The sequence below is a fragment of the Phoenix dactylifera genome, chromosome 3 (assembly GCF_051530095.1).
Source record: "Phoenix dactylifera cultivar Ajwa chromosome 3, Ajwa_hap1_PhDact_Kaust_v1.1, whole genome shotgun sequence".
Taxonomy (NCBI): Eukaryota; Viridiplantae; Streptophyta; class Magnoliopsida; order Arecales; family Arecaceae; genus Phoenix; species Phoenix dactylifera.
Window position 1 is genome coordinate 10,759,223 of NC_143192.1, and position 25,968 is coordinate 10,785,190.

General features: G+C 37.4%; 2 protein-coding genes across 10 annotated transcripts in view; one reads left to right on the forward strand and one right to left on the reverse strand.

Annotated features, from left to right (window-relative positions):
- Nucleotides 1-7,131, reverse strand: part of LOC103714806 (proline--tRNA ligase, cytoplasmic) — a 42,529-nt gene extending 35,398 nt beyond the window's left edge. The window contains exons 1-4 of one of the 4 annotated variants that reach the window (XM_089929454.1): nucleotides 6,890-7,131; nucleotides 2,080-2,146; nucleotides 1,897-1,982; nucleotides 1,704-1,796 (exon numbers count right to left, since the gene is read on the reverse strand). In XM_089929454.1, coding sequence (XP_089785580.1) covers nucleotides 1,704-1,796; nucleotides 1,897-1,982; nucleotides 2,080-2,110 — 210 coding nt within the window. In that variant the 5' untranslated portion in view covers nucleotides 2,111-2,146; nucleotides 6,890-7,131. Of the gene's footprint in view, nucleotides 1-1,703; nucleotides 1,797-1,896; nucleotides 1,983-2,079; nucleotides 2,147-4,324; nucleotides 4,740-6,889 lie in introns of those variants that run through there. The other 3 variants (XM_089929455.1, XM_089929453.1, XM_089929452.1) reach the window with 3 other exon arrangements.
- Nucleotides 7,132-7,597: 466 nt separating this feature from the next.
- On the forward strand, nucleotides 7,598-24,101 carry LOC103699222 (uncharacterized). Of its 6 annotated transcripts, none has more exons than XM_039122159.3 (10): nucleotides 7,598-7,913; nucleotides 10,386-10,620; nucleotides 10,865-10,951; nucleotides 11,048-11,217; nucleotides 13,273-13,415; nucleotides 13,526-13,703; nucleotides 13,798-14,392; nucleotides 18,740-18,852; nucleotides 19,164-19,407; nucleotides 23,460-24,101. In XM_039122159.3, the coding sequence occupies exons 1-10, from the start codon at nucleotides 7,747-7,749 to the stop codon at nucleotides 23,685-23,687; spliced, it is 2,160 nt and encodes a 719-aa protein (XP_038978087.3). In that variant the 5' UTR covers nucleotides 7,598-7,746; the 3' UTR covers nucleotides 23,688-24,101. The 6 variants fall into 6 exon arrangements, with proteins under 6 accessions (XP_038978087.3, XP_038978088.3, XP_088573885.2 ...); XM_039122160.3 differs by having other exon boundaries at nucleotides 7,604-7,913; nucleotides 19,239-19,407; XM_088717759.2 differs by having other exon boundaries at nucleotides 7,610-7,913; nucleotides 13,526-13,685.
- Nucleotides 24,102-25,968: the final 1,867 nt, after the last annotated feature.

Here is a 25,968-nt window from a genome sequence, read left to right on the forward strand (position 1 = left end):
AGATAGAAGTTAAGTCTAGCAAGAAAAAACAAATGTAAAAAGCAATTTGTGATATCTCGAAATAGAGTGAAAACCTAAAAGTTTATTAAGCTTAAATAATCCAAAATTTCCTATTAGAAAGTACTCATGCTGTATGAGGGAAAGATTGCTGTAAAAAATTCAAACAGAACATAAAGGGAACATTGCCAAGGGCATTAATAGGAATCACTTTATCTGACAATCTTGAAGTTATCTTTCCATATATCTACTTGTACATCAAAATAAAAAATTAGTGGTAGTTGTCTTAAAATATTATTAAGATCATGACACTAGCAAAGCAATAATCTCAATATTCCAAAGATGCCAATCATGGCATTTATGTTAATATTTAATTTCCTTTATAAAGGATACATATGCATCTAGCAAAAAAAAGATTAAAAACTGTTTCCAGCAAAATTATTGTAATGAATTTTTATGTGCCATTCAGTTAAAGTTAGGCTACCAACTTTTGTTAATGAACATTCCAGAGGATGGCAAAGAAGCTGGCAGGACTTATCATGTGGTCCTTATAAAATCTGAAATATTCTATAAAAAAACAGATTACAGCTTCCTGTTATGTTTTCCTCAGAAAAAGCCAGTCCAAGTGAGGTTTATATGCTAACGAAATAGTAACATGTTGTCCTACAAAATAAATAATGCAACATATATTGTGATTGAAGGGCAAAAGTGTATGCATATATGTAAGTATGTACATACGTCTGTACCTACATCTAACTATATATGGAGTTATGGACCCTGTTTCAATATACATCCCTGAATGGGTTGTGTTTTAGATATTCATCAATAGATCTGCAGAAAGCATGATGCTTGTTGCACTCATAAATATTTATGGAGATCTCATGAAACACTGCCATCCATGTCTATTGCTTGTAAATAAGTATTCCAAGACCAATTTGCGTTGAGCGATGAACAAATTGGCCAGCCAAGTGATGCAAATTGACTAAATGTGGTCCATTTATTCCTAAACGATGAATTGGACATGGCTCTCACCTAGTTAAAGAACAAGTCTGGGTCAAAACTACTCTAGTTCAAAATGGGTTTAATCTTACTAGATAGAACAGGTCTACTCAAATTTATCAGAATTTTGGAGATCAGGTACAAAATCGCCTCAGATTCCAATATGAGACAACTCATACAGGATCATACGTATGTCTGCCTATCCCGTTGCACCATGACTGAGAAAACTGCAGCATTAACAATCAACAAGACTAGCTACTTATCCCTTGGAAAGCATGCAGTCTTCTTATTGGTTACGATTTTTCAGAATTGGTCCACATAAGAGTGAGCAAGTTGCCAGATCTGTTGGCTTTCTTGCTTGTGTAGAAACCCTAATCAGACATCACTAACGAACACTCCCCTCCCCTCTTTTACCAAAAGCCTTATACCTGTAAAAGATCACGGAGGAATAGAGAGTTTATCAAATTTACAAACAAAATACCCAGTTCAATCATGTGATCTCCAGATAAATATTTTTTTAAGAGAAATAATAGCATAGCAAATACCAGCAAGGAAACAAAAAAAAAGTGTATTTTAGAAAGGTTGTCGTCTCATAGATGAGTTAATAAAATTACGCTACAAGAAATTACATGACCAGACTACCAATAACTGGTACGACAAAAACAATTATAATTTACCAATACAAAGCCAGAAATCAAAGAACTTACTTGTAACATTTCCCAGATTGCCATCGTCCATGGCCTTAAGATATAGCAGCCAGAAATGTCATAGTATTCAATCATTTCGCCAGCAACACAAACCTAGAAACATGTAGAAAATAATTCATGTTACTACCATTAACAAGAAAGAATGACGATTATAATGTAGTGAGAAATTTAAAACATTTGTACTACTGTGTACCTCAGAATACCATTCTCCAAAATCCTTATCTTTCTTATAGGTCAAACCTAGACGAGTTTCTTTCTTCACTTCCTTCTTCCTTGCTGCTAAGATACATTAAAAAATAATGCTGTTCATACCGCTAATAGACTAGAAAAGTACAATGGTATCTATGATGTACAAATCTGTAGGGTTAATACACACCATTACTGGTATCAATATTTCTAGTCGCCATGCCTTCTGATAGAGTAATGCCTGATCGAAAAATCCCCTAAATCACAAGCAAGATTAATTAGAGTTTAAGAATTGAAAGGAAAAAAGGATAACAAAATGGATTCTTTAGCATATACAGAGGAGATGGTTATAATATCAGCTCATCAGGGTTGTAAGTATCCTTGTAAACCAGCTAAGCAATATGCCAGAAAAGGAAAATGGATAATCCGTGGGTAACAAAGCAGCTTGCTTAAAGAAAACCGTCCCTATTTTCTTCCTTATCTAGTGTGTAATTTGTTTCAATCAAACACATTGAAGATGCAAATAATCCCATCCACAACAGAAGCAATGGGATCAAAGCAGAAACGATTATGAATCACAAAATAGGCGCTAGTGTCATATATAAGAGGAGTTCATATTACAACAGAAGAGTGCAGTTTGGCCCAGTTGAACAGATTTTCTGCAAGCTACGCACAACTCTGGCCTAACATTTAGCAGTTCAACAATGCCAGAGATATTATGGCCCTACCCAGGGGTAGTCTGGGTGATGGCTTACCGCCATTATGTAGCCCACTAGACCACTGGCCATGGAAGGGGGAAGGGGAAGCGGGTGAAAAAGAACCATCACCCATATTTTTCTTCTTTTGTTTAATGTCTAAGAATGGTTAAGACTTAAAAAGTTTTAACACCTCAACCAATTCCTCACTGACCAAATTAGAAATGTGTTTAGAAAAATAATCAAAGGGGAAAACATAACAACCATTGATAATAATCAATGAAACATATAGCATTATCAGGAGAAGTTATTTATTTATTTATTTTGTTTCTATATTCTCTTCAATGGGTAAAAAGGTTGCGAATTTAAAACCTCAAAATTTGCAATTTTCCTTATTAACAAGTCAAGTGAAAGGATGAATATCCTCATCATCCTCACCAACATTGCAATAAACACAGTTTCTGTTTGCAATAGTCTGCAGCTAATATTCTGTCCAAATGCCAAAGTCCATAATCTATCAGATAGGTTCTAATTGTCAAGAAAAAACAGAAATCAAAATGGCATTTGATAAATTTGAATGACAATAAGTGCCATATATGCCCATATAATGTATGCATCGGATGTGATATAATTGCAAAATTCAGTCCCCATGAGGGAGATAAAGGCAGTAAACTCGTTGTTACTAAAAGCATACTGAACAAAGGACTGATTTTTAGCATATTGCTGCCAGTTCCTAACTAATATATCCTATAATGAATTAGAATAGTCATTGAAAAATCTATAGTCAGAAAAGCATTATAAAAATTTGAAAGTAATCAAATGATTTTTTTTCATACTAACATTAAGTAGAAGATCTATTATTAAAAGATAAGCTCATAATTACAGAGCTTGACTTAATGGCTTGCCATACCAAGCAAGTAGAAATAGTTAAAGCCCCACATGATTTGATATTATTACACCAGCTAAATAAATTAATAAACAGAACGAATCATTCAATCAAAAAATTATGCCAGGGTAGACATTGATCTCTAGTGAGACACTGCACCAAACAATCAACCAGACCGCAGACTGGAGGGAAGATTTATTCCTTGGAAAGAGGAAGGGGTTCCCCTTTTTTCCTCTGCGTTCACTCACTATATAATTAGCATCCAAACCCATTTGGCTGATATTAATTGTGATCCATTATGATGTGATAGATCTCTCAAATGAAACGGATTGCTGATCTCTTCTTTTGAAGAATTATTGTTAAAAGTAGGCAAAAAATAGTTTCACATTGATATATTAGAATATTTAAAAGAAAATAGATCTGAAAATATATACATGAAAAAAATCAACTTACACTATGTCTTATAATTTTTGTGGGGGCGTATAAAAGTTTAAACACAAATTGTTTGAAAAAAAAAGGGAACAAACAGAAAGATGTCACTTTATTAAAAACAAACTTTCAATTTTCATCAAATTAAATCAAGGTATTCCCTACTGTCATGAAACGGAATGAACTGAAGGCTGATTCTTATCTTTCTTCTTAAAAAAGGCGGCTTCCTCTAACCAATTATAGAGTACCGACTAGGGACTGAATTAGTGAATTATTGGTGGGATCTAGAGAGAATGAACGGTAGTTAGTGAAACATCTAACACTAAAAAAAGAGATCATTTTTCAAACAAAAAAACAACGACCAGAATAGGATTGGGGTTGAGAAGGAGACAGATAGATGGAGGGAGGGGAACAGAGAGGCATACCAGGTGGGGGCGGCGGCGGCACCGGGTAGGAAGTGGAAGATCTCGTCTCGCGACTTGGTGGGTGATGCGTTGTGAAAGGAGAGGAAACCCGCAACTAAACCCTAGACGTCTCATCTAAAGCACAATTGAATATCACAAAAACCGGCCTGCTCGCTCGAACCGCCGGTTTAGGGCGGGTTTTGCATGGATCTCGCCTTTTGATCGGGATGACGTTAAGACAGGTATGGTAGCACAATGGGACGGGCTTTGTTTTTACCGGTGTGATCTCGCCTTATCTAGACCACACCGGTAGAAACAATTTTTTTAGATAATCAAATATTTTTTAAATAAAAAAACTAACTATCAAATAGCTAAGCATGTATCTTGTAGTTTTTCATATGATTAATCATACTATTTTCTTCTCCATTATTTCTATAAAGTATTGTTATTATCTATGTTCTTTTTAAATCCGTTGCAAGTTTTTGAATGAAGAACCACCAATGCCGTCAGATCTAAACAAAAAACTCGCTCCACCATGGCTAAATAAAGTTGGATACAAATGGAGTAAATTGCTATTCCTATATTTTGATGGCACAGCTAACTAAATTGATAAACTTTGTCCGAATCTAGTAAGAGAACAAACAAAAAGTACCTATCTAATAATTTTAATTTTATTAGTCATTTCTCGTACTGTCGTTAATGGTGTTGAAGCTTGATGGACAGTAGGGTCATATTGCAGTGGAAAAAAGAGAAATCCAATTAAAAAAAATAAAAATTTGAAGTCGATATGCTTCTCACCTAAAATTGAAAGATGTCGCCGTAATTTTCAAAATACAAAAAACAAGCACCTTAAAAAAATCTTTTACAAAAACACGAAGACAACCAAACCAGCTCACAACCAATCTTAGCTGATGATATGATACAGATTCGTTCTAATCTTGTGACTAAGTACGTAAACATATGTCAGTATTGTTGATTTCAATAGAAAACTCCGTGTTTTTTTTTGTTTAGCAAGTCCTCATCTTTTTCAAACAATCTAGATCCTTATAACTAGAGGAGAAATTGGACCAGATGATATCCATTTGGATTTATTTTTGTATTCAAATTTATCATGATATGGATAAAAATTTGAGTATTCAACTAATATTCGTATCTGTATCTATATATCTCAAAAAAAAATATACGGATATGGATAAATAATTATTTAATTTATATCCAAATATCTGATTCTATTTGTAACCATATTTAATTTTATACAACATTCATCAATCTTTAAGAAACCAAATGACAAGGTAATATACTATTAACTTGATATATCATCAATTTAGTAATACTTTTGAGTTTTGATCATAAAATTTAGTTATTTAATTTATATCTATTATAAATTCATATTTTCAGTATTTATTTTGTATATATATTTATATAAATTTTGATATATATATATATTTGTATCCATATTTATTAAATAAATAAATATTAATATTAATATATGATTAATTCATTTTATTTCTGCCCTGCTCGTGGCCATTGACATCTTTCTTCCATCGTTTTAAACCCACCGAAATATAACAAAAATACTTTTTTTTTTTTTGCTGAAAAAAAAGGGGAAGGGGGGAGGAAGGGACAAGCCCACCCCCAACCACTGGGCCCCCACCCCGCCAGGAGAATGTTCGATGCGGGTAGACCGAGTCGTGTGTTGGGCACCCCGACCTATTTTACTCATACCCTCCCCACCCGTGGGCCGGCTTAGTTATCCAACCTAGAGGTGATCAAAACCCGGGCCGGGCCGGGCTCGGGCCGGGCTCTCCAGTAGAAATTAAGCCCGATGGCTATGCCCAGACCCGGCCCGGCCCGACTGTCGGGCTTAAATTTTTGTCCAGGCCCGATCCAACCTTATAAATCTGGTCCCAGGCCCGACCCGACCGGCCCGACCGGCCCGACCCGACAGGCCCAACCCGACCCGACCGGCCTGACCCGACAGGCCCGACCCGACCGGCCCGACCCGACAGGCCGGACCCGACAGGCCAATAGAAAGAAAAAATTTCTCATAATGCAGGATACATAAAAATACTGTAATTCTGTACAGTCAAAGAGTTAAAGATAGTATTATTTTATGCCACACCCAAGTCGCATCGATTTGTCAATACATTCCCTGCAAAAGCGATGCAAGCACTCCATAACCGTTCTTGTCTTCCTAATTATTCCTGGTGCATAGAAGGGTTCAGTAAGAAAAAGGGACTTTTCTTCGGTATAACTAGCTGTAGCATATGACTGCTTCAAGGGATATGTGGAATGGATCTGTTTTCCTTCTTACCCAGAACGCCGCCAGCAGAATCACATAAAAGTACTTATGAAATCAGAAATAGAATTCTGAAATTATGCAAAACAGGATCACAGGAATCAACAACATTCACTAATTTTAACATAGAAAATGGAATGGATCTGTGTTCCGAGCTCTCTCGCTGCCCCCCTACCTCTCTCTCTCTCTCTTTCTCTCTCCGGGCTTGGGCAAAATCTACCGGGATCGAGCTCGAAGAGGAGGAGGAGGAGGAGAAAAGGCAAAATCTACCGGGATCGAACTCTTACCGGTGACTGTGAGTCGGTGACCGGAGCCGCAGAGGTTGCCGTCCGGGGGAGAAGGACGCGAAGAGCCGCCGGCCGGTCGTTGAAGAGGCGACGACACCGAGAGGAGGCGGCTATCAGGCTCTCAGCGAGGGAAAAGGGGGGGCGGGGGCGGCGGCGGCGGCTCTCAGCGAGGGAGGGGGGGCGAGGTAGGGGGGCGGCGGCGGCTCTCAGTCTCAGCGAGGGAGGGGGGGTGCGGCGGCGGCTCTCAGCGAGGGAGGGGGGGGGGGGGGGGGGGGGGGGGGGGGGCGAGGGAGGGGGGGCGGCGGCGGCTCTCAGTCTCAACGAGGGAGGGGAAGGGAAGGGAACTTAGGGAAGGGAAGGGAAAGCCTAGGGTTTTGTTAAATTTTTTTAATATATTATAATTTATAACAGGATTTTATAGCCGAGCCGGGCCGAACCGGGCCATTTTTAATGTTTCCAGGCCCGCCCCGGTTTTTTTGGTCGGGCCGCTTTTCCTACCCAGGCCTGACCAATGGGCCCTTTTTCAATGCCCAAGCCCGAAAAATTTCGAGCCGGGCCGGACGGGCTGGGCGGGCCAGAAGACCCGTGATCACCTCTAAATTCCAATCCGACCCTCCGTGTGAGTACATCATACCTAACACCACCCAGGTTACCAAAAAAAAAAAAAAAAAAAAAAAACTTAACAAATAAACCAACCGACGTGACTCTGACGCTAGGATTTTGCGTCGGCCCACGTGTATTATTACACTGCAGGGCTCATGGAGGAGAGGAATATAGCGCTTGTGTGGGCCTGAGACGCGCGGCGCCGGAGTCAAGAGTCGCCGATCTCTGAAACGACCGGCGCGGGGATTGGGGACATGGCGAGCGGAAGCGGGAGAGGGATACTGGAGAGCTTTATGCGGGATAGCTCCCTCAAATCCCTCTTCAGCGGCGGCAGCGGGCGGAGGAAGGTCGCGGAGGACGACCCCGCCCCCATTCCCCAGCTCTCCCCCATCGCAAACTCCGTCGTCTCTCGCTGCTCCAGGTATATATTGCTACTTTCTTGATCTCGACCTCATCTTGTTTTGTTGCTCACGAATCGCTATCTGGCATATCTTTATAATCTATTTACTCTGTTAGCATCATTTCCTTCTGGAATAATTGTCAAGTATACTTAATGCGATTCTCTTTATTGTGCATCTTGAAATGGGAATATGACATCCTAAGATCAAATGATATGCATCGTCAAGTATATATAAGATAGGTAGGTCAATTGTCGGACTCGTATTTGTAGGTAGTAAACTGCTGGTTTTTTAGGCTGATGAAGGCCTCTTTAAATTACTCATGTTTAGTTTTCTCGAGTGCGCTAAGTATCTTAGATTGCTCTGGTACGGATCCAAATTTATATGGTTTATCAGAGACAAATTTGGCCAAATTTTGAAATGTAAGCATGGGTGCCATGCAAGACTGTTTTAGTCAGGGTGTGTAAGGCATGCATGAATACCCATTGATTGTGCGTGGCCTTTTTGGGGGTTCATATTTGATAATGCTGGAGCATGTCATGTATGGACACTTCTGAGTTCTCAGTGAGGTGCCAAAAGTAGGGTGTCTATAAGTAGGACTTGTAGAATCCTGGTTAATATATGACTCAGGATCTCGTTAAAAATAAGACCCCAAACTATTAGAGAGCTTGCCGCAGACTCATAGGTATCCACCTTCCTCACAAGCCAGAGAACGGGACTCCATTTCCCCCAAACCCTTCTCTCCTAACTTCCCTCTGAACGTGTTGAGCAGGCTTACTCTAAAGAGAACTACTAAAACAATACTAATCACAAAATAGTGAAGATTTGACCCCTAGGATTAAAATAGAAATCTGAAATTAAAAAAATAGTGGAAAGTAAATCTCTCCAAAGTTAGAATACCTAGATTAGGACCAATTCTATATAATGTTATGACAAGGTGCGTGACACTTGAATGCCTGTATTACAAAGACATTAATGAATAGCTTGTTGACTTTTAACAATCCAACCGAATGTCTGTTCAGGGGCTAAGGCTTCTTTATGGTGGCTTTTAAAGCTTATCCACTCACATCCCATACTTATGATCAACATGTTACAAAATTTATAAATTCAGGATATGTCAGACCAATTTTAGTTTCTACTTAGATTTTATAACTTTTCAATAATGGCTAAGCTTTTTCCCTAGTTCAGCTATGTTGCACCATCAAACACTAACCTCCAACATCAACTTAGAGTCCATGTTAGGGGTTTTATAATTCTAATTTCCTTATTAGCATTCTATATTTTGTCTCTTTTAAATTGATCAGACAGACTATAATCAACTGTGAAATCACTATTATCTGGCCACTATTTGTCGCTATTTTCCTTGCTTACTGTGGCATCCTTATTTTTAGCTTCCTTTTAAAGAGGTAGTGAAAGTTTCAAATAGGTTATGATTTCATGAATTCAAACGTGAAATGAGAAATCGTCGAGGAATTTGTTGCACCAAGGTTTTAAATCCTGACCCAAGACCAAATATTGGTCTAGGACTGGGTCTCAGTATAGTTCCTACGCTTGGGATGGGTTGGAATCCCAGTAATTCACCGGGACACTGATTTTTTATTTTTATTTTTTAAAAATTTTCTCTGTTATTTCGGTAGTTTATTCTTTTTAATGATTGTTTAGAAGTCCTTTAGATTTGTTTGTCATAATTTAGGATTAAAGTAGGCACTTTGTGGCGATGAGAGGATTTATGGTGCTAATATTGGTAATGGCATCAATTCAATATTGGGATTATGGTGCCCATGACTTGTGCTCTCTCCCCTTCTTCCTCCCTTATTCATTCCTCTGCTATGTTTTGTGTTAGAGATGTACTAGTACAAGGTGTTTACTTGGGGCTAAGACTCACTGCAGGAGATGGGAGCCCGTGCAGAAGGCTGAAGTCCTCTTAAGGCTAAAAGCTCAAGTAGAGGCTCCAAATGTGGAATGCCTGAAGTCTCGTCCTACCTGGTACCGGCTGGTCCTGTTCACCAAGGCAATCTATGCCAGCCAATACCATCTGGGATTACCTGGTCTTATAAGTATCAGAGTCTTGGACCTGTCCCAATATTTGATCGCTCATAGGTCTGTCCTGGCCTGATCTGGGACATTTAGGATAGATCAGTACCGACCACGTCTTTAAACCTGTTGGATATATATGTTATCTTAAGTGTTTAGTTTCATTATCTCCCAAATTCTATGGTAGGTGGTGCAAATTCTCATGTTTGTCACTGGAATCATATGTCCCCTTGCAAAACAATGGTCTAACTTCTGGGAGTTGAATCCTTTGAACCCACAAACAAGATATTCGATTACTGAGTTTTAGACACCAATTCTTATGGATGTTTTTCTCCACACTTTTCAGTATTGTTTATTCTGTGGATTGTGGATGTATCAAATCCTATTACTTTTCTTGTCCCACTTCTATCACTTTTAAAATGCTTGATGCGACCAGGAGTTAGTAATTGTTTGGTTTACAGGATTCTTCTCCTCTCAACAGAGAAGTTGCAGCAGTGTTTTGAGACTGAGTTGCCTGCTGAGGTCAAGCAACCCACCGTGTATGCAAGACATTTATTAGAGTACTGCTGTTATAAAGCTCTTCAAGTGTTGACTGATCGTCCAGAATATTTGGCTGATAAAGATTTTCATCGCTTAACATATGACATGATGCTTGCTTGGGAAGCCCCTGGTGAAGGAAATAAATCTTTATCAAAAGTGAGACACCTACAATTTTTAGAAGTGGATATTTGTAAGAAGTTCTGATATTATTTAATGCCCTTTTTCCATGTAGATTTTAATTTGATGTTCCATAAAAAAATCATGTTACTATTTGCTAATGAAATTATATCGCCCATACTACTTCCTAGATTTCACCCTGGTCTTTTATTATATAGATTCAAGGTCATGAGAATTTTACTTTTGTTTTGGACCTTATTGTGGCACATATTTGTTGCATTAGGGAACCACTTCTTGTAACCATTTAGAAGTTGAGGATGAGGATGGGGCATCGCTCTTTTATACAAATTCTACATGCATAGCTGTTCAGGTTAGTTTTTTTTGTACTGATTCATTTATTGTAATTACTGTGTCACATTTTAGTTATGCATAGGTGTCAATTCTATCATTTTCATTGGTTGTCCAGGTCGATGACAAGAAAACTGTTGGACTAGAAGCTTTTGCCCGAATAGCTTCTGCTTGTCCTGCAATAGCTGATTTGATCACTGTTCACAACCTCTGTGATGCACTTACAATCTCATCAAGTGGTCAGCTCCATTTTCTCATCTATGACAAGTACCTCAAAAGCCTAGACAAGTATGATCTGATTTCCTGATTCAAGGACTCTATTCCAAACTCATCTATTCTTTTGCATGTGTTTACCCACTACTAAAGTTCCATTTCTGAATATGTTGTGAAATGATCATATCCTTTCAATTTCGTACCTGCTATTAAGGTTTAGGAGTCCTTCATATTTTGCATGTATGCTTTATAAAAGAGTAAGCAATGTGTTCATCAGTGCTCAGTGTTTTGTGATGTCACCTATAAAACACTTGAATTTCTTCATCGACAGGAGCAAAATATCATTTTTGAAAAGAAAGCTAGATTCTTGAAAATATACTGATGCCTTTTCTCTTTTTCTGAGGTCATCTCATAATTTGACATTTCAAAGTAACATGGTTGGCTGCAAGCAAGCATTTTTACAATCATCTCAAATTCTCAATAAAGCTGTTCTTACTATAATCTCGAGCTTGTTGGACTAAAATGGGACTCTAGGTCAACATTTCAACATTTGCATGGAGAATTAGGTGAAAAAGAAGATAATATTGCCAGAAAATTGGTATATAGAACCAAAAGAGAGATGTGCATCTTGTCATATTCTTCAACTTACTCTTTCAGCTTGTAAAGATGCTCTGTGCTTGCATGCTATGTAGAAAATAGGAAGAGTTTAACTAACTTGTAGATCTGTTTCTTTTCTAGTTTGGGTGAGGTTTTGTCCATTACAAGTGGCTGCTAAAACCTATGAGGATTCAGTTACATGAGAACCGAGTTTGTGTGCCATGGAGTAACCTTCATTCCTTTATCAGATTATATCTTTTTAGAACATCTAATCTTAGCACATGCAGGAAACTGCTCAGTGATGTTTTGAGATTTTTTACAGAGGCAGTTATGAATAATTCAGGTTTAATACCTTTGATTTGTTTCTTTTTTTCTTGTTTTTCTGAACATCGTTGATGAAAAGGAGTTGAACATTGTTGTACTTGGTTTTGGGAAATCTAGAAGCTTTTCAATCACGAGAGTCTGGAATAGGTATGCTACTAATTACTGTTAGAACCTGTGTAAGCAAAACAAACTTTTGGACCACTTTTTTTCGAGATGTAGTCAACCTGACATTAAATCTTTATGAGTTGATATCAAGATCTTGGCCAAGGTCTTGTTTCAGAAGTAAAATTTGCCCATTAAGGCAATCATGTCTTGGCATCTTTTTTATGTGGCAAGTGTTTTGATATCCTTCACTTTTCTTTTTCGTTTTCTTTTTCCATGTCTTCCTGGATATTTTGTTTAAGAATCTGTGCACACATGATGTCCAAACACCAGGTGTGTCTGATATCTCCACATCAGGCAGGAAGGGATGAAGAAGAGAGGTGGTGGATGGATGAAGAAGTCAGAGGGACTAAGAGGAGGTTGTGATCCCCGAATCTTGAGAATTTTGGAATACTGGAAATGAACTCTCTAGAGGGATTCTGGTATCTAGGATCATGGAAAAATATAGTGCTTGGAGGATCAACAGCCTCCTAGATCCCTTCAACCTCTCTCATTCTTAGCCTTATCTAACTTTGCAACTCCCAGTAGTCCAGGATACATCATTGGGAGCCGGTGCCACATGGGTTTCTAATGATTATGTTAAGAAAAAAACAATCACCAGAACTGATGCCATAAAAGTTGGTACTTTATGAATATTTATTCAGTTATTGTCAGCATTACCATTCTTATGCAATTTTTGAGATTTTGTTTTTATATACATGGGTTTCTAATGATTATGTTAAGAAAAAAACAATCACCAGAACTGATGCCATAAAAGTTGGTCCTTTATGAATATTCATTCATTTATTGTCAGCATTACCATTCTTATGCAATCTTTGAGATTTTGTTTTTATATGTAAATGTGTATATACCAGTTATAAGGAGTATAAAGTTTGCTTGTGATTGGTCTTTCTTTCAGTACCTTTTTGTTCCCTGAACTGCTGCAAAAGGCATGGGAACACTTTCTTTCTCTTTCCTTTTTTTTTTTTAAAAAAAAAAGATAGAATATCGATGTCAGGACTTTGAGGCTCTGGCACATAACCTCCAACATGTATGCTTTTATCATAGGGTGCTCAAATCTGCAAAATGCATAATATGGTCGCCACTTGCTTCAAGCCTTCACCTTTCTGATGGAGAAATGATCTTAGATGTTGATGGTGTTATGCCCACTCAATCTGTTCTGCAACACGTAGGAATATCTGCATGGCCAGGTTAAGTGACTTCCCTTTTCATTTTCTTTGTTCTGACAACTATATTCGTTTCCAAAAGCCTGTTAGGAACATTCTTTCTTTCTTTATTTTTTTCTTTTTAATTTTGGCAGGACGGTTGACCATTACCACCCATGCTCTTTACTTTGAGTCCTTAGGAGTGGGTTCGTATGACAAAGCTCTCAGATATGATTTAGCAGCAGATTTAAAGCAGGTTGTAAAGCGTGAATTGACTGGACCATTGGGTGCTCGCCTCTTTGATAAGGCTGTGATGTATAAGTCAACCTCTCTGTAGGTTCTTCATTTACATTGATTTTTTATTCTGACATCGGATTCATTTAACTTATGCTAATTGGAAACAAAATTTGCATGCACTCTATTGCAGAGCAGAGCCTGTTTATTTTGAGTTTCCTGAATTTAAAGGTCATTCACGCAGAGATTACTGGTTGGCAATAATTCAAGAAGTCTTACAGGTGCATAGATTCATCAGAAAGTTCAATCTTGAAGAAATTCAACAGGGAGAAGTTCTTTCAATGGCCGCTTTAGGCATCTTCAGATACCGTGCTGTGAAAGAAGGTTTCCATATTACTCCCCATCACTTTAAGATGACACTTGCTTTTAACTTAGCTGAAAAATTACCAAAAGGTGACATTATCTTGGATGCTCTATATAATCACCTGGAACTGCTGCATACTGGATGCCAGAGCCATTTTGCTAGTGATTCTTCATCTGATAAAAAGTTGCGGGCTCTTCCTTTACCATCTTCATCATATACACTTTCTAAAATGGGGTTACTGAAAAGGAATTATATGATTAACGAAAGAGATTTCCTTGTTGCCAATGTCTGCATTGGTGCAACAAGTCCTTTAGAGATGGCTGTAAAAGAGTCGTTTTGTTACTCTGAAAGAGCTGAGGCAGCATGTGCAACAGTGGATCAGGTGAAAGTGGAAGGGATTGATAGAAACATAGCTGTGATGCAGGTATTATATAACCAGAGTGTTATGTTTTCTGTTTCAGTTTCTGCGTTGAAAAAGGAATGACTGAACTTGGAGGTTGGAAAATTTTCAACATAAGTTTTGAGTAGAATAATAAAATGTGCCTTCAAACCCATATCTTAGATGTAGCAGATATGCTTACTATTTTATATTTCACAACTTTACCATATCAAGAAAATCGGGACCAACAAATTGCGCTGTCTAAAGTCAACTTTCACAGTCATTGTTCTAGATGGTAAAAAGAATTACTGATACAAAAGTAAGATTTTGAGTTGTAAGAATGTTTTTCGATGGTTTCCTCCCTTGCAATAGGTTGTTTTATATTTCTTGCTTCAATGTAGAATTTATGATCTTTCTTGCTGTTTCTATGAAAGGAAAGGGGAGATACTTATTTTTGGTGAAAATAAGCTCACTTTGAACCAGAGGAAGGTCAATTCATGATAGATTTTAATTCATTTTTGATGTATTGGGAATCTTCTGTAGTAATCATCTGTTGGTCTAAATATATGGAACTGTAATCTTCTATCTTGACAGAGAGAAATATATATTTTGCAATTAGCAGCTAGCTATTTTGAATATTCATTTCTTTAGTAAATTTTTATCATGGAGAGGAAATAACCTTATGATGGTTTTGACTTACTGTTGAACATGTTGGAGGAAGACTGCACATACTACTATAACTTATCTAAGAATGCAAGCCCACGTTACATGTGAGGGACTAGATTTTTATTAGTTCCTGATGCACATGGAGTTTTATATCACATGAGTCAGTCAAACTAAATGTGTTCACTATAATCTTTATATGTTGATAGGAGCATGAGATAAATTTGCTTTAGCAGCTGGGTTTTTGAGTATTTATTGCATAAGCAGAATTCTTATTATGGCAAGAAAGAAACTTATGATTACTTTGAATTACTTTGTAACATGTTAGAGATAGACTAGTATATTGGTATTATTTTGTTGAACAGTAGAGAAAGTGGATATATAGATTTTTTCCTGATTGTGGATTTGTGTTGCCTTCGTTGCATTTTTCCATGAATTAGCTTGGAAGTTAGATATTATCAGTTTATCAGCTTTTTCTTTTTGATCCCTTGTGATGACTTGTGTAAGATAAGCTAACTTTTAACTGTCCCCATGGTTGGGTAAAGGCTTTATGTTACAAAGTTTAGTTCACAATTACAAATTTTGCATGTCTAATTCCTAAATGTTGCCATGGGACATTGTTTCAGAGTTTGTTAATCATATTATACATTCACTCTTGGATACATGGTACGGGTCTATGCTATTTTTTTTTGAGTTGCCACATGAACTTACATCATTTAAGCTGATATGATCCTTTTAACCCAAAAGAGAACTCGACACTCACCAATTATTTGTTGCAATTAGTTTAACTAATCTAGAATTAAAAAATGCTTGAAAATAATAGGATTTTTTCTTCGTTTTCTGCACCAAACATGATTCCGGAGGTTAAAGTATTGAATTGCTACAAAAATGCATGGAAATTGACAAATTAATGAATCTATGATCGAGCGAACCAAGGCATTTTTAAAATGCAATTTCTCTCTAAAAAATAATATATCTGAAAAGCAGCATGGCCTAAACTCATCCCAAGTTTTACTTGTAGTTGTATTATTGATATAAGAAAGCTATGGAAGAGGACCTATTAGGTTTTAGGAAAGGGACTAAATCTATGGTTGCTGGAATTTTAGGTTATTATCCATGTTTTGGTAAAAATGAAGTAGAAGGACAATGTTCTTAAAGGAAACAGACATTGGTTGACTGCAGTATAACTAGGAGCAATTACATGACCCTGATTTTACTTTTCCAAGAGGGCTTCTGAGTTCAATTATTGTCTTCCTGATGTTCTTGATAAAAATAAAAAGTCCAAAAGTTTAGATCAAGGGATGCCGTACCGGCTTGAACCGGGTGGTACGGGGCAAACTGTACCGTACCGGTTCGGTAACGGTACTGGGTACGGATGACGTACCAATACTTGCTACGCTAAAAAAAACTCCGTACCGTACCGTACCGTATCAACACTGTGTTAGTGTGACACTGGTATGGGGTCCGGTACCTACACGATGAACCTTGGCTCAGATAATATAAAAAATCTTTTGTTGGTTTTTTATTTTCTACCAAACGAAGCAGATAATAGACTTGTATTTTAAGAAAAACAAATATTTTACTTGCAACCAACTAGACTTTAAGGCACTAACAAATTTTAGTGGAATTAAATTCATGGCAACGTCGTTGTGCTGGTACTGGGCTCCGTACTGATTGTCCGACGGTACGGCCTCGCGTTGTGCCGTGCCGGCTCAGTACTAACACAGTAGAGGCAGGGGAGAGGGAGAATGGGAGAGAGAAAAAGAGAGAGTGGGAGAGGGATGGAGAGGGAGAGGAAGGAAGAGAGAGGTTGGCCGGTGGAGGCCGGAGAGCCTCCGTATGGAGGAGGCGGAGGCTGGGGGACGCGGAGGCAGGGCTCCGTCTCTAATCCCCTATTTCGTTTGAAACAGGGCCCGTAGAGGGCTCCATTTATTTTTGCCAATTTTAAGTTGAAGACGGCAAATCCATTGTCGGGGCTCTTTTTAAATAAAAAAACTTAAGTAAAGTTGGCAATGGGTTTGTCAACTCAACTTAAAATCCGCAAAAATAAACGGGCCCTTGTTTCAAGCAAAACAGTGGACCGGAGCGGAGCCCTGCGTCCGCGTCTCCCCGGTCTCCGCCTCCTCCTCACGGAGGCTCCCCGGCCTCCGCCGGCCAGCCTCTCTCTTCCTTCCTCTCTCTCTCTCCCTCTCTCCTCTGTCTTTCTCTCTCTTTTTCCTTTTTCTCCCCCTTTGGGGATGGGGTCTCGGTTTCGATGACGGAACCGTCTCGATCCGCTGCCTGTATAGCTCGGGATGGTTTTGCCGACCATGGTTCATGGTTTAGATGCTTATAATGTGTTTATCGGTAAAAACAATCTAAAATAGTATGGTTAGAATATAGTAGAAGTACTCTATACTCCAGCATGTAACTTCTTTCACAAGAGCATATCTCATTAATTGCAACATATCTTGAAGATGAGTAATATCTTCTATGAAAGATGATCTTGAAAAAAACATTGAGAAATAATTTTCCTAGATAATATGAGATATATTTAAAAAAACAAACTGCTCCGCTCTTGATGAACTGGGAGTCACCTCCCTAGTCTTAGGATGATCTTTGGTGGAATAGCAACTGCTAAGATTAGTTTAATGGAAAATCATCAGTCAACACCCCAATTGATGGATATCGGAATCAATAACATATTAATAATAATTTCAGCAAGTTGCTTTATTGAACAAATTTCTGTTTGTCTAAAGGAAACTCAACCCCATATTACATTATAATGATCCTTTCAATAGGAATACGAAAGCCATTATACTCTGTAAATCGTAGGCTCTCTAACTTCGAATATGACTTAGAAAAAACTCGACAAGCAAAAACAAGACCAGGTCCAAACTAAAAACACTAAGTTCAGCTCCAATCGGATGGTTCATTCAATTAATATTTACATTGGCGGAGGGAGACTTTAGAATCAATAAATCAGCCATCATACCAGCAATGCAGGCCTTATTGTTCTATTAAATTTTCCTTTAAGTTGCTAAGGTATGTTTCAACCACATACACCAAAGAGGCACCTTTCCACTTTATCCACCCAACTCTAATCAATTAACTATATCCTCAATCTCTCCACTTCATACATATATTTCCTTGTGAGTACATCTTGGGTTTTTACGAGCAATTAGATGTGCACATTGTATATAGTTGTATTATCTATGTATGTTATACACTGAACTCATAATATATTTGTGGTAGTAGCAATTTGGCGTGTGCAATACATGTCTGAGCGAAAAGCAAAGAGAGAGCAAGCCATAGAGTCCAAACTGTTTCGAAGTCTAATCAGAGTCCAATCTAATTGAGAGTGTAATTAAAAAAAAAGATTCAGAGTCCAATTTGTTTGGGAGTTTTATGAAAGCGATCCAATATAATTGGGAAAGGAGAGACTGTGCACATGATAGTTGATGTGGGCATGAAATTCGGATAACTACCAATCAATATGAAAGTGTATTCTGGTATAAAAAAATGATGGATAGAATCAAGAAGGAATATTGTTTTCATTTCAAAACTGTCTTTTTTATGTACAGTACAAATAAGTTGATCTTGGGCTGTTAGTGGCTTCACTATGCTATTGAATTTTTCTGACTATTTCTCCTAAATTATATGAAACATTATAGTAGGTTAAAATATAACAGATTCTTTTTTCCCCAGTTTTATATCCAGATGAGGTGAATCTTGTATATCATGTTGCAGGAACTACTTTACCCAGTTGTCGAATCTGGCAAATGGCTTCACTTTCTAGCCACATGGGAAGATCCTTTTAGATCAACATTCTTCTTGGTTTTGATTCTTTATCTTGCTTACAGGTAATATTCTTTTCAAGGTTTCAACAACTGCTGGAACAAGGCGGTACAAGTGGTCTGTACCGTTCTGGCAGAAAATTGACACCGGTGCATGGTGTGTCAATATGGGATGCAGTCCTGCACCGTGTGTCCATATTGGTATTGTGCCAGTTTTCAGTGCCGGTTTTTAGAACCTTTCTAATTTAACTAATGTTTTGCTATTATATATGGCCCCTCAATCCATTATACTCGATCAGTACATCTATCCTATATGTTATACCTTATTATTTCATTTTTGTCTGTTATGTTTGACAACATAATATTGTGACTTCTAGGGATTGGGTCAGGTACATATTGCCTTGCATTTTCTTATCTCTCGCCGTTCTTATGCTTTGGCACAAATACTGCAGCAAAAGGAAACCACTGGGGGCTTTTCAGATCAAATCTCCCCCTACTAAGAATGCAGTTGAGCAACTTTTGACTTTGCAAGATGCAATTGCCAAAGTTGAAATTCTTATGCAGGCAGGAAATATTATTCTTCTCAAGTTAAGATCTCTCTTGTTTGCAGCAATCCCGAAGGTTTGTCTCCTCAGCACTTCAACCAAGTGTCCAAAATAACACCTTATAGTATGTTTCTGGATATGATATATTATGCTACCCAGCATTCTCAATTTATGGTGTATCATATTTATTAGTGAAGGATCTTAAACAAATTTATAAGTTATAGCAGAATACCCCTCAGGGGTATACATTTGTTTTAATTACTATAGCCCCAATAGCAGGTTTAAGTCTTTCCATTCTTTATAGAATCTTGCTAGAGGTTTTCAAACTACAATGAAATTTCACTACCACCGATTACCCTAATCATTTGTAAGCATATAAAAACACAAGTATGATAAGTGTTCTTTTGTTTTTTTTTGGCACTCTGGTGACATGTAGAAACATGTTGTAACTTGAGGTCCATGTGTTGGAATTGTTGAAACTTGAAAGTCATGGTAGAATCTGGTAGTCCTTAATTTTAGTATGTTTATTGTGTTTGTGACTATACTTTTTATATTCATTTTGTATGTGGACACGCATACAACCTTTTTTGGTTGTTTCCTATATCAATGGTGACTTTTCTGATTAAATATTGTTTGACTCCATGATTTAAGTCAAAGTTATGTTGATTTTGAGACTTGCTTCTCAATTTTGTAGTATTAGAGTCTTGATACTATTGTTCCAATATCTCTGGAAAAAAAATTCAGATCTACAGATATTTGGAAATCCATCTTGGCTGCTGATTGAGTTGTCATTGTTATCTTTACGTAGCCCTGTTCCTTGCCTAGTATCAAGAGCGCCACTAGTATCTAATGAATTTCTTCTGGTTGTCTTCCAGAAGGTTTGTTGGCTGAACTCATATGTAGGCTATTTAGCATATGATTAGTTTCTGATAAGGTCTTTTTGAGTTATTCACCAAAAATTTATTAGTTCTTTCCATAGTCTGTTTCTATAGTCTGATCTTGTTTAAATTAATCCAAGTTACTTCACTTTTCAGTGGATCTTGATTCACCACCAAAACTTAACAGGCATTTGTACCTTTGGTTTCTTTTGCATCCACAATCCATATTAGTAGTCATCATGTTTTCTCAGGGTATTAATCGTAATTCTTGTTTTTGGTCCCTTCTAGTGCTAAATTCCCCTGGTTAAATACCTGTTGGCCTGTCATGATGCTATCTTCAGATCTCTACGGCTTATACCCCTTCTAGTTATTGAATGAGTCTTCTTGAACCTTGTTTGGTATGTCACTGGGCTTTTTTCCTGCTCTTGATTCAGAGATCTACATTTTCTTTCTTCATTTCTAGCTCACCTAACTTTTGATAATCATTTTTCTTGTTCTCAATTATGTTCTTTCTTCTAGAGTCATTTCTTAGTATCTACTTTCTTATTTTCTATATGCTTGATCCTGTAATCTACTTTTACACATACAATTTTAGCATATAAAGGATCCATAGACTCATTATTAGTTTGAAGGATACTCTTTCTTGGTGGTTTATTTACTGGCTCGGTCTTTTTTTCTAGCCTTAAAACATTTTCGATGGCACATCTTATTTGTGGAATCCAATTTTTCGCTACTATGACGACGGATGTAAATATTGAGATGTAGAGTCTTATAGTTTGGGGCTCAACTGCTCAGTGCGGTACATGCTGTATGATGTACTGTATCAGCACAGTGTATCCGCTGGCACGGCCTGCTGGTTGGTACACCCTTATACATAATATTTTAGCCTCCAAATTCTTTACCTTTTTTCCATGTTCACTTTTTATAATGCCAAGTTTGTGTGTAAATATTGTAATTGTATTATCTAAATGCCCTGATCATCCTATTTGGCTTCTGTTGAAGCTTTTGTATTGTTACTTGTCATGTGTTTACTATGTAATACTTAATTTCACATGACTTATTATAAAAATACTCTGGAGTCTGGACAACTATTTTTGTGCACTAACAGTTTAACTGATTTTTTCCAATGAAAAAGAATTTCGTTCAATTTGGTCAGTATTGCAGGTACCATAATGTCCTGGGATGGGCGCGGGATACTGGTTTGGGTGGCAGTTCAGTAGGTACCAGTTGGGACCTAACCATGTCCCTCTATGTTGAAAAAGGAACATCCTTGCTTCTTTCTTTTCTTGTGGCTTCAATCACTATAGGAGTCATAATCGCAGAGAGAGAGAGAGAGAGAGAGAGAGAGAGAGAGAGAGAGAGAGAGAGAGAGAGAGAGAGAGAGAGGCTTAACCTATATTTAGTATTTCCTTATTGAGATCCAGTCTTGTTGATACTGGAGGCCTCTCTCATTGCCAATAGTTTGGCTGAAAAATAAGAAAAATAGGGGAAAATCATATCAAAATTTTCTCATCATGAAATTGGAACACTGTTATAGGATGGGGATCAACCTGCAACACTATATTTTTGTGTTTTTGATGCATCTCTTATTATACATTATATTATTTTTAGAAATAGATTAATTATCAAATAATAGGACAATTTTGGGAAAAAATTGTTGCATATTTGCACTATCAATGTGCACATGGTGCAAAATTTTTGCATGATTGGATCAATTTTGTGTGCTGAGAACACCTGAACCAATAGCCAGTTTAGAATTATCCTGACCAAATGACTTATATTTAGGTCAGAGAATATATTTGTAACCATGGAGGGTGTTTACAAAAGCCCCTAAACAAATTTAATTTTTACAATTTCCATAAATTTAATATAATAACAAAAATATTTAAAGATTGCAAATGATTAGATTAAACATGAAAAAAGTTGGAATAAGTGTATCAAATTTAGAATAATTTTGCTAACCAGAGGTGTCAATACGAATATGGGCAGCATACACCCTACCATCAAATTTACAAAAAATATAAAAATTTAAAAGTAGTAAAATAAAAGAGGCATCTCAATAAGGTATTGGGATGCCAGACTATCTCAAGAGTTAGGATTGTAGCATCCTAGTAGCATATCAACATAGGACTAGACAAACAGAGTACGCGGTACTGGGTTTTAGACCCTTTGGTTTGAACATATACAGATGCCTGCTTTGGAAGGATCTTGGCCCTTATCAACAATAGATAGTCAAGGCATGAAATTACAACATGCCGGTAAAGAATTTCCCATTGGGGTGGGTTATTTTTGTTTTCTTTTTTTTTTCCTTCGGGGTGGTGGTGGGCACAGCTTTTATGGGCCCCAAGGGTGGGGAATTCCAAGATTAATGAACTCTATAAACTATGAAGATTTTTCCTGGTTTAGAGGGGTCCATTGCTCCCCTAATGCCCATGCAACTTCACCTTTAGATCAAATGTGACAGTTAATTTAGCTCGAGAATTGCTTTGTTATCAGGTTCTCATTCATTGCTAAAAAGGACTAGAAACTCATTATTATATTGTCTTTGGTTTTTGTTCCATTTGCTTCATCCCTTGACCATCAATTATCTTACGGCTGGAAAAGTCTAATACATCGATGTAAATTACATGGACAGATGGTACTCTTTTATTTTTATTAGAGTACGCAGTACTGGGTTTTAGACCCTTTGGTTTGAACATATGCAGATGCCTGCTTTGGAAGGATCTTGGCCCTTATCAACAATAGATAGTCAAGGCATGAAATCACAAGATGCCGACAAAGAATTTCCCATAGGGGTAGGTTATTTTTGTTTTCTTTTTTTTTTTTCTTTGGGGTGGGTTGGGGACAGCTTTTATGGGCCCCAAGGGTGGGGAATTCCAAGATTAATGAACTCTATGAAAATTTTTCCTTGGTCAAGAGGGGGCCATTGCTCCCCTAATGCCCATGCAACTTCACCTTTAGATCAAATGTGACAGTTAATTTAGCTCGAGAATTGCTTTGTTACCTGGTTCTCATTCATTGCTAAAAAGAACTAGAAACTCATTATTATTTTGTCTTTGGTTTTTGTTCCATTTGCTTCATCCCTAGACCATCAATTATCCTACAGCTGGAAAAGTCTAATACCTCGATGTAAATTACATGTACAGATGATACTCTTTTATTTTTATTATTATTTTGGGTACGGAGTACTCTTTTTGTATTTATGTTCTACCAGTTATGTTTTATTAACCTTGTGATTTTTTACTTTCAGGCCACTGACAAGGTTGCATTCGCATTGATCATGGTGGCAGCATTGATTGCCATTGTTTCTTTTAAGCATCTGATAATATTGGTGGTCCTTGAGGCATACTCAAGGGAGATGCCATTGAGGAAAAAGAGCAGTGACAAGTTGATGAGGAGACTAAAGGAGTGGTGGGCACGCATACCAGCAGCCCCTGTTCAGCTCATCAGATCAGAAGATAACAAGAAAAGGAAATGAAAGATGATCTTTTTTGTGAAATCTGCCATCATATTTTTCCTCAATTTCTGAGCTTATCATCGAGTAATCTTTTCTTCCATTTTTCCATTTGTGTTGTATTTTTGTACATAGATGTTTGCTGGAAGGAAATGTGGGATGCTGGCATAATAGTATATAATTTTGAGGTGTTCCTGCCATGTCATACGGACGACAATAGTCTCTAAAGTTACAGGTGAGGGAATTTTTTGAATATAGCTTTGTCTGAGAGGGTCCAGTATTGTTCCATTTCACTCGTGTAATTTTTTTTCCATCACCCCTTCGAGCCTTCACATAAATCAGGCTGACTTGCCTAGCAAACAATATGTATAGGGGCTGTTGTTTTTTATATTTCAACAATAACAGTTCTGCTGAAATCAAAAATCAAGTTGGAAGCAATTAGCTGGTTTAATAGGAACTGCTGTTCAGAATTCTATGGTTCTGAAAATTTGTAAATAGCTATATTTATACATGTCATTTTCCCGACAGATCTTCCACCAAAGGAACTTAGGATGGATTGGAATGTTTCATATCCATCCAAAACCAGCATACTCACATTCAAAAAAGCTGGCTCCATGTTGACAGGTAAGCCATATACCTATGTAATCATCAAGTAGGCCTGATTATTGCTGCCCAAGATAGTCAATCTAGGGAACTTCCCTTAGGAATGGCAGGGAAGAAATGTCCTTGGTATCTCAAGCTTAAGTAGGTAATAAAGCAGTTCTTGATTCTAGTGTATGTCTTTGATCATGAGGCCAGATATGTTTTTACTATCTTTGGTCGCTAGTGTATTCATGGAATTATTTAGTCAACCGAACAGAAGAGTTGCCAAGGCGGGCGGGCGGGCGGTAGGCATTCGTTGCTGCAAGGCATCCGTAAACTGATGGGGGATTGTGTTGCCTTTTGGATCACTTTATGCACTAGGAGGCAAACAAATTAGTTGATTGGGTCGTTTCTTATATTGCTCAACGCCCTGGTAGTACTTTCTGGAATAGCTATGAGACTATTCTCTCCCCTTACGTCAAGGGATGCTATTTTCTAGGATAGCTATCAGACTATTTTTCTATTTTTTTGAATGTAGTCTTACTAAAATTGTACGAACTATCTGATTTATATGAAAAAACAAAAAAAAAAGGGGGGAAGAGTTGATAATCATAGGTGATGTAGTAGAAGATTAATTGGCTTTCCATTTCTCGTAACCCCCGTGTAACTCTTGGTAAGTAACCACCTTGCCTCCAATGAAAAGTTGTGACCCAGGTCCCAATTAGAGAGGATAGACTCACTTTTTTCTATCCAGATTGTCTTATTTTGTTATAGCAATGTCATCCATTCGTAGAAAATGACATTAGAAACCTGGTGAGATCAATTTATACTTGAATCATTGAATGCTACTTTCCGCTAACCTCCTAATATTATCATCATATTCGGCAACATAAATTAATTTGCATAGAATATTTTAATTTAGGTTTGGTAGGGGCCGCGCGAATGTGCTCTCTCCAAGATAAGGGCCGCTGCCCTAGGCTGGTCATCCATCTGCCCCGTCCAGGTAAGTATGGAGGCACCTCTGTCCCTGGTTCCTTGGTTTATATTTGCTCGCCCAAGCTATCCTCTCTTCTCTACCAGATGTGGGACTACAAACTAACACCACTCCACACGACATTCGTTCGTGCTTCATACCTCCTGGAGTCACACAGGTGCCCAACTGCGGCTAGTCATCGATGTGAAGCAACAAACAAGCCGAAGGTTATAGAAAGGAAAAAAAAATCTTTTACTGTTCTGTCACACCTTCGATCTGAGATCGCGAGCCGAAGATCACAGTAACCACCGCATACTCATAGAAAACTCTTTCCACAAGCATGCAATCATAGCCAGACAGCAAAAATAATTTAAATAATAGCGTTTAAATTCTAAGTAAATAACAAAAATATAAGTTTTATAAAACCTTTAATATTCTAAAATATTGCATCAATCTAAAACAAAATTTAATCTAAATATAGATATCAAAATCTTGTCTTTAATCACTTTTTCATGATAAATATCCGAGTCGATCTAATTCTTCGGATCTGTAAAAATAGTAAGAAATAATATAATACGCTAAACAGCTTGGTAAGTAATGAAAACTTTAACTAGACAATTTATATAATAATAAAAATATAAATACAAATTATGATGAATTAGTATAAAAACATAATTAATCAATTCTATTTCAAAACACAAATCTATTATAAATCCATATCTTTCAAATATCTATATACATAATCATAAA

Bases quoted from the DNA above. Each gene is read 5' to 3' on its own strand.
- LOC103699222 (XM_039122159.3), top strand. From the start codon at position 7,747: ATGGCGAGCGGAAGCGGGAGAGGGATACTGGAGAGCTTTATGCGGGAT. The intron at 10,952-11,047 runs GTTAGTTTTTTT...TTGGTTGTCCAG, and splicing joins CTACATGCATAGCTGTTCAG to GTCGATGACAAGAAAACTGT. The intron at 13,416-13,525 runs GTTAAGTGACTT...TAATTTTGGCAG, and splicing joins AGGAATATCTGCATGGCCAG to GACGGTTGACCATTACCACC.